This window comes from Elaeis guineensis, chromosome 3, assembly GCF_000442705.2.
Source record: "Elaeis guineensis isolate ETL-2024a chromosome 3, EG11, whole genome shotgun sequence".
Classification (NCBI taxonomy): Eukaryota; Viridiplantae; Streptophyta; class Magnoliopsida; order Arecales; family Arecaceae; genus Elaeis; species Elaeis guineensis.
The window spans coordinates 119,221,849-119,234,525 of record NC_025995.2 but is presented as its reverse complement, the minus strand read 5'-3'; the positions used below and the strand labels follow the sequence as shown (position 1 = coordinate 119,234,525).

At 44.8% G+C, this 12,677-nt stretch overlaps 2 protein-coding genes across 2 annotated transcripts in view; both read left to right on the top strand.

The window, feature by feature from the left end:
• LOC140856339 (kinesin-like protein KIN-14K) overlaps positions 1–1,903 on the top strand; it is a 3,111-nt gene extending 1,208 nt beyond the window's left edge. The window contains exons 5-7 of the mRNA XM_073253447.1: positions 97–299; positions 1,473–1,541; positions 1,771–1,903. Of these exons, the coding sequence (XP_073109548.1) occupies positions 97–299; positions 1,473–1,541; positions 1,771–1,903 (405 nt within the window). The remainder of the gene's footprint in view (positions 1–96; positions 300–1,472; positions 1,542–1,770) is intronic.
• Positions 1,904–9,004: 7,101 nt separating this feature from the next.
• Positions 9,005–10,370, top strand: LOC105041462 (uncharacterized). The gene has a single exon (XM_010918433.3). The coding sequence runs from the start codon at positions 9,166–9,168 to the stop codon at positions 9,736–9,738; it is 573 nt and encodes a 190-aa protein (XP_010916735.1). The 5' UTR covers positions 9,005–9,165; the 3' UTR covers positions 9,739–10,370.
• The last annotated feature ends 2,307 nt before the right edge of the window (positions 10,371–12,677 follow it).

Here is a 12,677-nt window from a genome sequence, read left to right as displayed (position 1 = left end):
ATATACGATATGGATCGTTGACCCCACCATCGGCACTAGGAGTGAAAAGCTGATGATGACCTAAAACATAATGCTGTATCCAAAACTGACTAACAGTCGGATCCGAGAATGAGAGAACTTCCGGGTCCGACAGGGAGTCGTTGGCTGGAATCTCCGACCAACCACCACCTGCAAGAATCTCGCCCATTGGAAGAACTGTCAAAGATTCAAGAGAACTTAAAAAAGAAAACGACAAATAATGTTTTCGCACAAGATCGGCTCTCTGACAAAGCTCTCCCGTCAGAAAAGACAACAGCAAGGTAAATACCTGGCTAACAGTGACCCTTTATATAGAGGAACACCCAACGGCCCGGATGAAAGTGGCTAGATCGAGACAATGCCGGATAATGACATGTGGTAGCATCCAGATCCATCATCGACCCGATGATTCGATGCACCTACACCAGATTAAACCACGTCACCTCCATCCGCGTGCACAACTCTGACCCAGTAACACCTCGACACATGGTGAAAATCTATGTGCCAAAATCAAATCGCATGATACCGGTTCGCCTTTCCAATATAACGACTGGCACTGGCTCACCTTTCGCAAACGACGCCTGACACCAAATCTTCCTGCGGCCATACTCCAAAGAATATGGTGGCAGAGTCAGGATTCGATGTGACAGACAACAACTCCTTTCATCCAAGGCAACTGACCATGTGGTGATGCACGCGGTGACTCACCACTGGACTCAAAAGTGGGGAGGATAACTATTGGGATAAACCGACTGACCCCCATAAATCGATTGATCTCCAGCACAGACCGACTGACACTCCACTCTGGTCCCACAAACAGACATGATCCTGAAAGTGACTATCGATCGAACATCGATCAAGCAGGCCGACACTACTCTCAACCGACTACCGACTTCGACTCAACAACAGCCGACCGATCGGATATACAACTCCGACTCTACATCGACTGAATATGCAGTTTCGACTCTCCATCGACCAACTTAATGAATCGCACCGATCTATTGCCGACTGACCGACTAAAGATTCGACTATTATCGATCGACAGTGAACGACTGACCATCGACATAACAGAACTACTAGCCGATGGTCACTCATGGATTCTATTGATAAATGGTCGGCTAATCTGCTCAATATATTATAACCGTCACGAACGATTACCGGCCGTATATCATGGCGCGATCAGTAGGAAGTAACGATTCATTACGTAATTATGGCTCAATGATTTAGTGTCATAAAATACAGGACCACGTCTGACGGTTACGAAAATCTCATTTATAAAAGGGAGTAAGGGAAACGAGGCCGGTAAGTCAATTCTAGGTCAAAACTCTGCTACTGCTTACATTCAACTCCTGTTCATCAATTTCTCTATTTGACTTAAGCATCGGAGGGTCCTCATCGGATATAAATTCGGTCTATATGGATGCTGTTTTGCAAGTGTTCGTTTTCAATGATAGACGACGAAGAGTTGGCTGCAACAACCATCAATCTGTTAAACATGATAGTAACAGCGAAGCTGCAAAATGGTAAGGTTGGAAGGATGGAAGTAGCGAAGAGAATTGGCATCACATTAGAGTGGCTGGGTAGCGATAATGATCTAGATTGTTGGATAAAATATTGGTGATGGTCGGATGGAGGAATAGCGGTGGAAGGTGGAGCAAATCAAATTTTATTTCAGAGTCTAAATTAAAGATCAAAATAGTCTTATTAGCTCGTGGGAGTGGTAAATTATAACTTTTCATAAATTTGTTTTAGCTACTTGAAGCGGGCCTATCTATTCAGCTTGAAACAAATTGTTTCATCCACAATGATTAAGATCTTAACGAAGAATTCCACAAGTGATGCGTACCCTATCATTATCAGGAGAAGTATTATAGCAATAACATAGAGTAAGATGCGACATATATGGATACTCAGTGGGAGTGTTAGGATTTGATTCCTTGAGATTCAGTCCATATTGAGCCCATAGCGAGGTTCGCGATGAAAAACGAAGTCCAACGAGATCAAGATCATCCAAAACGGAGCTCGGATGGAGGAAATACGAACTTTTGAAGTCGGTACGACATTTGAGGCAGTGGAGGACCGCCGGCGATCGGCGGCGGGCGGCAGCGGCGCGGGGGACGTACGACCCAGGCCCACGCGGGACGCGCGACCCAGGCCTGCAGCCCAGGCGGGCGCGCAGGCGTGGCCCAGGCCCGTGCATGCGGGCCGACCCAAGGCAGCGGCCTGCTGGCCCCTTTGCCCCAGTCCACGACGGGGCCTGTGGACCGTATGGGTGTTTTCCATGCGTTTCACGCGGTCCACGGCACTATTCCGTGGATCGAAGAACGATCGGAGGGCCCAGGTGATTTCCGGTGACGATCCGACGGTTCAGAAGGCTGATTTGGCTTGTTTAGAACTCTTAAACCTAATCTAATTAGGTTTAAACCCTGTTTAACCCTTTAAAAGGGTCCTGTGACAAACAGAGGATGAAGTGGTTCGGGTGTCTCACCGTACGAAGCCCATACGAACTCGAGAAGAGAGAGAAAGGTGAGAGCACTGAGAGAGAAGGAGCAGGAGGCTCCTGGACAGTGGTCGTCAGGCACTTCAGGGGTTCAGGGGGGTCTTCAAGAGAGAGAGAGCTTTTGTGAGGGAAACTTCAGGTGAGAGAGAATTGGGTGTACAAGGGTTGAGGGTGAGGTCTCCTCTTGTAAAATTTTCTTTTCATAGTGAAGTTTGCATGCCCCGTGGAGGCGAGCCCTTTTGTGGCTGATCCATATATTTTGATTATTTTTCTTTTGTTTTGTTTCTTCTTTCTTCCTGCTGCATCGTGTGGTACTGAAAAGATCTTGGGAGGTGGTGTCCTGGCCAGACATCCACCCAACAAGTGGTATCAGAGCAAGGTGGTACAAAGATGCAGATTGCAGCGGTGGTGAGCAAGACTGAAGATGGAGAAAACATGAATAATCAAGATGGAGATCAACAAGTTCGATGGTAAGAGCAATTTCTCCTTGTGGCAGGCAAGGATGAAGGACGTGCTCATCCAACAGAGATTGATCGATGCTCTCTTGTGCGATGAGAAGCCGACCACCATGGAGGTGCAGGATTGGAAATGGCTACAGATGCAGGCGATGAGTACCATCCGCATGTATCTGACGGATGAGGTGGTGATCCATGTGCTGAGCGAGACTTCCCCGATGGTGCTGTGGTCGAAGCTCGAGGAGTTGTACATGGCGAAATCTCTCACCAACACACTTTTCCTCTGGAGGCAGTTCTACCAACTGCGGATGACTGAGGGACAGAGCGTGCAGGAGCATTTGAGCCACTTCCAGAAGATCCTCACCGACCTCCTCAGCGTTGGCGAGAACGTTGAGGAGAAGACCAGAGCGCTGGTTTTGCTGGCGTCGCTTCTCCCTTCGTACGAGTCCTTGATGACTGCTCTTCTAGTGGGGAAGAGCACTATCAAGATGGACGAGGTTTCCGCGGTGATACTCCAGAACGAGGTTCTCAGGAGGGAGAACACAGCTTCGAGCTCAGGTGGCGGTAGCTCAGCTTTGGTGGCTTCTGGAGGAGCAGGAGGTGGTAGACGGAGCGACAGGAGATCGCATCGAGGGTGGTCTAAGTCCAGGAGGGACTTGAGCAAAATCAGGTGTTACCGGTGTGAGGAGTTGGAGCATCTAGCCAGAGATTGTCCTCAACTTAAAAATCGGACGGTGGCTGCTGTAGCGACGGCCGGCAGCGATTCAGATGGAGATGTCCTGGAGATATCTGACGAGGTATCTACTTTTTTCCAGCAGTGGATATTAGATTCTGCATGCCCCTATCATGTATGTTACAGAGAGGAGCAGCTTGACTCCCTAGAGAACAGTGAGGGCACTATATATCTGCCGGATGGATCGAGCTGTGCGATCAGAGGCATTGAGACGGTCAGCTGGAGGACACATGATGGTGCAGTGAGGAGATTGGGGGAGGTCCGATACATACCCGATTTCAGACAGAATCTTATCTCACTTAGCAGACTGGATTCGAGAGGCTACAGGATGGTAGCTGGTGGAGGAATCCTGAGGGTGCTACGCGGTGATAGGATTATGCTGGAGGGGAAGAAGGGGAGCAGAAGACATTATTACCTGGCAGGGAGCCCAGTGCGAGGTGGAGCTTCGGGAGCCAGGTGGAGTCTAGAGCGAGGTGGAGCTCCAAGAGGTGGATCGGGCACGAGACAGGAGACTCGGGAGGACGAGAGGTGACGTCGCAAGGTGAGATTCCTATTGCCGCAGGATGATGCCCCGAGCAGGTCTCAGGTCAGGAGGAGCACAACATACGACGGAGATGGGATCGAGCAGCCTGGCTTGACTCCCATGTTTGCCCATCCATGATCAGCAGGCGATTGCCCCAGGGCATGGGGGCGAGGAGATCCAGAAGCTCTCAGAGTTTGGAGGAGGCCGAATATCGAGTTGAGGTGGAGATTGTTAGAATTTGACACCTCGAGATTCAACCCATATTGAGCCCACAGCGAGGTTCGCAGCGAAAAATGGAGTCCAACGAGATCAAGATCACCCGAAACGGAGCTCGAATGGAGGAAATATGAGCTTTTGAAGTCGGCACGACATTCGAGGCGGTGGAGGACCGCCGGCGACCGGCGGCGGGCGGCAGCGGCGCGGCCGCAGGCGGCGGCGCGCGAGACGCGCGACCCAGGCCCGCGCGGGATGCGCGACCCGGGCGCGCGGCCCAGGGGCGCGCAGGCCCGCGCGCACGGGCCGGCCCAGGCAGCGGCCTGCAGGCCTGTGGACCGTGTGGGCGTTTCCCATGCGTTTCACGTGGTCCACAGCACTATTCCGTGGACCGGAGTGCGATCGGAGGGCCCAGGTGATTTCCGGTGACGATCCGACGGTTCAGGAGGCTGATTTGGCTTGTTTAGGACTCTTAAACTTAATCTAATTAGGTTTAAACCCTGTTTAACCCTTTAAAAGGGTCTTATGACGAACAGAGGATGAAGTGGTTCAGGTTTCTCGCCGTATGAAGCCCGTACGAACCCGAGAAGAGAGAGAAAGGCGAGAGCGCTGAGAGAGAAGGAGCAGGAGGCTCTTGGACAGCGGTCGCCAGGCACTTCAGGGGTTCATGGGGGGTTTTCAAGAGAGAGAGAGCTTTTGTGAGGGGAACTTCAGGTGAGAGAGAATTGGATGTACAAGAGTTGAGGGTGAGGTCTCCTCTTGTAAAATTTTCTTTTCATAGTGAAGTTTGCATGCCCCGTAGAGGCGAGCCCTTTTGTGGCTGATCCACGTATTTTGATTGTTTTTCTTTTATTTTGTTTCTTCTTTCTTCCTGCTGCATCGCGTGGTACTGAAAAGATCTTGGGAGGTGGTGTCCTGGCCAGACATCCACCCAACAGGGAGCAATACACGAGGCAATTTGAGCAAAGTTTATGAGAGTTTCTCTCCTGGATATATGTAGATTATGCCCCTAAATCACTTCATCAAACAACTATATTTCTTTTTTTTTTTTTTTTTTTTTCTGGAAGCAGATGGGGGAAGCAAAAAACTTCCTCCAAGATTTATTGAAGTGGTTTGAAACTATTTACAAGCAGTAGAAACAACTAGAATTAAGTGCCACTAGGATCGCTTGAGCTAAAAGGCATAGATTTTTTTTCTTTTGAGCCAAAATAAAGGGTGAAGTAGGAGAAAAAGGATGGGCAAACCAATTAGGAATTGGATACAGGTTTGACAAAATTTATTTTGACCTAGTTGGAACCAATGAGACCCAACATAAACTAGTGCATAAAAATATGGCTTAACCCATAAATTTTTGGGTGAAACAAAACCAAGATCCAGATTTGAGTTAGATATATAAAGGTTAAACTCATCCTAACTCACCCCAAGATGCGTTCGCATGAATGACATGCTACCACCCTTTATAAAGAGGGAGCCCACTTGAAACCAGATATTCTACATGAGACATTTTGTTTGCTTAAAGTGAACTCCCCTAGTGGCCAGAGGAGAAGAATCGACAACGCCCCACTCAAAACAATAATTTTAAGGAGAACAAAGCGCAGTACTCTATAACGTAACAGATGCGCGACTGCAGGCCTTCGTTTGTAATCGTATCGTCTTTTGAGGGACAACTGCTTGAGAGGTTCACGCATGATGCCTAAAGATGTGATCGTTCCAAAGGATCGAACACTTTACATCTCGTCCAATGGGAACATTCTTTTCAGAACCGAATAAGCTGAACGAGATGGAACCCAATTTTTCAAATGTTCTTTTCACAGCGACACAGCTCAAACTCCGCCGCGTAGAACAAATTATCCAAAACTTTCTCGATCCTCACCTCTTTATAGTGAAACAAGGGGAACAAAGACACATCATGCTTCTCGATCCTCAAGGCAATTGACCCTTTCCACCGTGGAGTCCAAGTGCAGTGAAAAGGCCCGTTTCCTTAGGTTTCTTGTGATTGCTCTCTCACTCACTCTTATACCAGGCTTCTCGTGATCGCTTCTCTTTCTACAAGATGCATGATCCCTCGGCCCAGAGAGAGAACAAGGTCACGATGCAATCCATCTACCGTAAGGCTATGATTAAAAGGTGAGGAAACATGGCTGGGAATAGTTCTACATGTGAAGCTTTCTGCGTCCATCTGGAGTATGTTAATCTAACTTCATATAATTATTGTTAAGCACAAGTTGGTACTTAGATTACTAACTGTCATCATCAACTCTCTCTCTCTCTCTTGGTGATTTGCACCTGTACATTAAATACCAGCCCTTTTTTCATTCTGAAGAGTACTGGATTTCTTTACCCGCCATTAAATAAAATAAATACTTATCATGAAATTTCTATAATTGGAGAAAGAATAAGGTTTACTTGGGGTGGCAAACTTGGAACAGAAAAGAGATGAGTTAATGCCTGAAAAAGTAACGTATTGGTGTGTACCTTTTCTTTTAGAATACAGGGTAGAAACTGTTGTTTGAATTGGATTTTGAACCTTTGACAATAAATATAGCTAAAAAGGACTCAACCACCAAAACAATATTTGACCCACATAGATTATTAACTTAGATAAATATATTATATTGTAAATGCAGTACTTGTTTTAATCAAGTTATGTCATGTTTATAATTACTTCTTTCCATAAAAAGTCAATCCCTTTTTTAGGTTAATTAGAGAATGAAAGAAAAGAAAATTTACTTAGCTATGTAGAATAATTAAAAAAATCAATTAATTACATATATACTTACATTTTTAAAGAAAATCAGTAATTTGTGATTATTTTTGTTTATTCTACAACAACAATGTAAATTTTAGATCCATTTGATTTGGTAGTATTAAAAATTCAAAAATCTATTTTTATTTTTCTTATAGAATATTTATCCTTTTCCATTTTCAGATTAAATTATATTCTAAAATAATCTATTCTAAACGATTGATTTAATAGTTATAGTAGTAACACAATCTCTTGGTTGGGTTGGTCCATAGTCTATGGTTTTGTTTCAATGTTGAAAATTTTTGTCTAGCTCCATGATGTTAATTAAACTTGCAAGTAACTTTTTTAGAGAGGAATATATGGGATCTATATGCTACCCTTTAATAACAACATATCTATAAAACAATGATGAGTCATATAAATTTAAAAAAATATTAAAAGATTATATTATAGAAAAATATGTAAAATTTATTGATTATTTTAAAACTTCAAATTAACCTATAATCTCTTGATCGTATTTGGAAGAATGAAATAATATTTATTTTTCTCATATTCTATCAAAGGGAATAAATGTTGATAGTAAAGTATGCCAACAATTTGTAATTAAATTTATTTAATAACACATTATGAAGTGTGTAAATAATGGTAATTAGTGAAATTTTGTTGAGTTAAGATTTGATTACGTTTAAATATATTTTTTGGAAGATTTTTTTCAAATTATAAAACTGATTTGGATGTGGTAAGTTGGTTGGTGGGGCCCACTGGAGACATGTGGGATCACCAATAAACTACGAGGTTCAGATTTTTTTTCAGAATAGGGGAAATTATTTATTTACCTCTTGTATAGAGAAAAGATATAAGAAATAAATTTGTGAATTCTAATTCCAGTTTTAGTGAAAATAAGTGGGTATCGAAGAGAGAGAACATGAGGCAAAGTATATCACATATACAACAAAAAATATTTTTTAAATAATCCGAGTTGGTCTCTCCATTTTTCACCACTAAGATAATAGCAAACAATTAGTTAACATACATAGGCCACTTAATCATGACCTTAGGGCTTAGGGCGACCATAACTATTAGAGTTATCAATTAATATTAATAATTTGCTATTAATCTATGGTAGTTAAGATGAAGCAAAGATAATGTATAAATCTTTTATTTTCAAGAAAACTCAATTGAAACACAGTCCGCTCTTGGCTCAGACATGGTTCACTCCAATTTTCTGGTGGTTGTCGCTGTATTCTTCTGGAGAAAACAAGAAGCCACTAATCCATTGCATTAATTATTAGAAGACTGTAGCTGCATGTCATGTACTGTTGCTATCGGCCAATTGCAAGGCATTTCTTATGGTTCAGTGAAGAGCTTCGTGATCTCGTAGTTGAGTTGATCAGGAGATGTACTGGTGCACGTCGGCCGACGCCAAATCACATCAAAGTTCACATGCATACAAAATATTGCATACAACTCGGGTAAAAGGAACTAAAGAAGAGACAATTAAATCACTCCACCGAAAGGTTAAGATGACAGCAAGCCTATGATTTCATGGGCATATCCTCATAGCCATCCACAAAGCAAGCTGCCAGTGGTTCTTTCTGTTAAACATCAGCTGCATAATTATGGTCTTCAAAAACTTACATTCTTTTCATAAATGTTCACGAAAAATCTAGGTTTTTCAAGTGCTCTCTTTTTAAATTTCGATCACAGAATGGTGAGCGCGCAGCTGTGGTCCACATGAACCTATTTTCAATAAAGCAAAATGTAATAACTAGCTAGTATAAATAATGCTCTAGGGTGGTCTTCTTCCCTCAAATTGAAACCAAGGTTGATCACTGTTCTTGACTAGTGGAGCTAGGTTCCTTTTGCTATCCTATCCTACAAACTCAAACTAATTCTCCAGTTCTTTCAGTTGTTCTTGTTCCCATCTCTGACCATCTTGAACTCATTTTCTTGGCTAGAAGTCATTATTTCCCTGCCATGGCGCCAGATGGAGAAACGATCGTTACTTCCTACACTAGGACCAGCTTCGACAAGCCTGAGAAGCCCCGGAGGATCTCGATGGATGGCCTCCAAAGGACGATGTCCGATCTCTCCTTTGAGCTAAGCAAGGAGGGAATAGACACAAAGCTTCCACCCATCTCGGAAGTGGAAGATGCCAAGTGCGAGTGCTGCGGGATGTCCGAGGAGTGTACTCCTGGGTACATCCACCGTGTCCGGGAGAAGTTTTCCGGCAAGTGGATATGCGGGCTGTGCTCGGAGGCCGTGAAGGAGGAGTTGGAAAAGAATGGGGGGAAGCAAGATGAAGCCCTCAACTCCCACATGAGCATGTGTGTGGAGTTCAACAGGGTTGGAAGGACGCATCCCGTTCTCTTCCAGGCCGAGGCGATGAGAGAGATCCTGAGGAAGTCGAGGTTGGACGGAAGAGGAGGCAGGACCAAGTCTACCAGCCCGAAGGAAAGGGAGAGTGTGAAGAGAGGTGGCATCACAAGGAGCTCCAGCTGCATTCCGGCTATAACGAAGGAGATCAACGAGCGAGCACTTGTTAACTAATTAAATTGCCGGCTGTTTGGCCCTTGTTTTCTTTGGTATCAACTGTGTAGAGAGGGGGAAGGGAGAAGGGTTCACGTACGCTGGGTGCATGGCATGCATGGACACTGCAAGTACTTAATTTTCTGCTTCATCCAATTCCCCTTTCTTAGAGAATACATAGATGATCACTCCTCTTAATTATGTCATTAGGGTTTTTTTTTTGGTGGCCAGCACAGTGTTCATACCTGAGGGTTTTTTTTTTGTTGGGGCAGTCATACGTCCCCATTTAGAACATTTTTGTGTTGCATGTCTCCATTATTGTCACCCTTAACCCTTTGTCAACCTTCGTTCTCCGTAAGGATATTGCTGTAGCTTCGCTTGCTGTATATTTTTCTCCATGTGTGTTGCTTCTATGCACAGCTGGGATTTTTTTTTTTTTTCCTACCCTTTCTCTAGCTTTTCCGGAGCGTTTTTAGTAAGTGTTAGTGTCCTTCGGTTCATGGCTTCATGCATTCGTCGTTCGTCTGTGACTGTATTGGGAAGAGCTTATTTCGTGGCTTCGGGAAGTCTAACTCCACCTCTAATGAGGTGGGTATGTATGGCATCTATGTATTATGTAAAGCTTTGATGCAAGTAAATTAGTTTTTGTTGTATACTGAGCACTCTCTCTCTCTCTCTCTCTCTCTCTCTCTGGTGTGCAGGCATCAAAAAAGAAAAAAAAAAGAAAAGAGAAGAAAAGAGTTCCTCACAAGAACATGCATGCCAGCCTTGGATCTTGTCACAAGACCGACAGTACTGGGAATGTGACATATTTAGGAAGCTCACATATCAAGGAAGAAAAGTGGGCCTAAAGATGCAACTGCAAAATTACAGAAAACAGAATATGATGAGTCTGACAAAATTAGTCACATGAACTTGAAAAAGGAACATGCGGGCTACGACCGAAATCGACCTTAAGTGCGAGCTGGCACGTAAAGAACAAAGTGAACTCGTAGATCGTGCATTCGTAGAAGTAATATGTATGTCACTGGATTTAGGACTAGCTACCTGAATGAAAATTTAAGCAACTGAAAGGTAAATCTACATTTATTATGGATGTTTTTGTGAGGAAATGATCTCCATCGTTAAATCAGTGCCTGCAAGGCATTTTTATGATGAATGCACTTTCACTTTCTTTTTCTTTCGTTATGGTAGGTACAAGTTGCCGAATCCACGCCATAAAATGTATGGATGATAATAGATAACTGATTTAATAGATCAATATCTATATCCATCCTATAATTAAAAATTTCATATTCATACCATCAGGTATCCAACTCAGAATAGGATGGGGTGGGTAGAGCCGATGAGTGGACGAGGTGGATTATAGTGAGTCGGGTTGGATCTTTAAAGGATCTCGCACAAAATCTGGATCCAAATCCATAATCAATCCGCATTCACCAATTCATCGACCGTAAAAAAAAGAGAAATTTTTTGTGCACTGCACATATAGTACTGTCAAAATGGACTGATCCGACCTAGCCTGGCCTGGCCCACAAGAGCCTAAAATTTGATGGGTCGGACCGGACTAGGCCCAACCAAAAAATAGGACACGATATAGTTGGCCCAGCCCCGCCCTTTAAAGGCCTTGGGCCAGATCAGATCGAATCAGTCCATGGGCCTTGAACCTCAAATAACTGAAGAGTGAAAAGTGAAAAAAAGAAAGGCAGAGAGCCCGAGAGGGGGAAAGCTTCGAGCGGTCGAGCCTGAAAAGTAAAGAGAGATCGAGAGAGCTTGAGGGGAAGCCGGAGGTGGCGCGGATTTGACTTGGAGAGTGGAGAGACCGAGAGAGCCTGTGGAGGAGGAGCCGCGATCGGATTTGACTCGGAGGTAGCAGCGTCTCAAGCGGTCGAGCCTAGAGAATGGAGAGAGATCGAGAGAGTCTGAGGGGAGGCAGCACGGATCTAACTCGGAGAGTGAAAAGACCGAGAGAGCTCGAGATGGAGATGGAGCTACGGCCAGATTTGACTCAGAGATGGTGGCGCCGACGAGGAGGAGGAGGAGGAGGGGGTTCGTCCGAAGATTGGATGGAGGGGCGTCCATCAGTGGAAGGGAGGAGGGGCCCGGAGGAGGAGGAGGATTGCCTGGAGGTTAGATGGAGGGGCATTTGTCGGCAAAAGGGAGGAGAGGGCTGACGTATCTTGATTCGTGATCGGATTCGGAGGCCGAAGGCGGTGGCACCAGCAATGAGGAGGAGGAGGGGGATCTGAGAGTTGGGAGGTGAAAGGGAAAGGAACCGGCAGAGGCAGTCATCCTGCTGATCCGTAGCAACGGCCGACGATGTGGGACAGTGGGGCTCAGGAGTTAGGGATTAAAAAATAAATAAAATTTTTTTTTAAGATTTTTTTTAAAATTTTCATAGTCTATCCGGACTAGCCCGATCCAATCCATATGAGCCCTTGGGCTGATGTGGAGCGGGTCAAATAGATCCGATTGTTATTTGAGCTAATCATATGACAGCCCAGTCTACCTTATTTATAAGGTTGGGCTGGGCCAACCTTGTGGGCCAAGCATTTTGACAACTTTATGCACATGGTGCGCGAACGCATGCATCTGGTGCATTATATACGGTGATTGGCTCAGAGGTTGAGCAAAAAAAATTTTTTTTTTTTTTTCGTGCTGCTATCAGTCCTGTGCATGAATCAATCACGCCGCGCGTTCCGCACCGCGTGCGGTGCACAAAGAATTTCTCGTAGAAGAAATGGCTTCATCGGCCCAGGCCCAACTAAAGAGTGCGAGGAAAAATTTACCCAAGGTACCCCACTTCCCGATCCACAATCCTCCCACCAACATTTTGTCCCCCGTCCGCCGTCAAACATTAAAATCACAGACCGCCGAGAGAGAGGAAAGAAAAGGAAAGAATTTAGAAGAGCAACGGAGGCCATGGCGAAAGGAAGCGTGTGGGAGATCGGGGTGGAGGA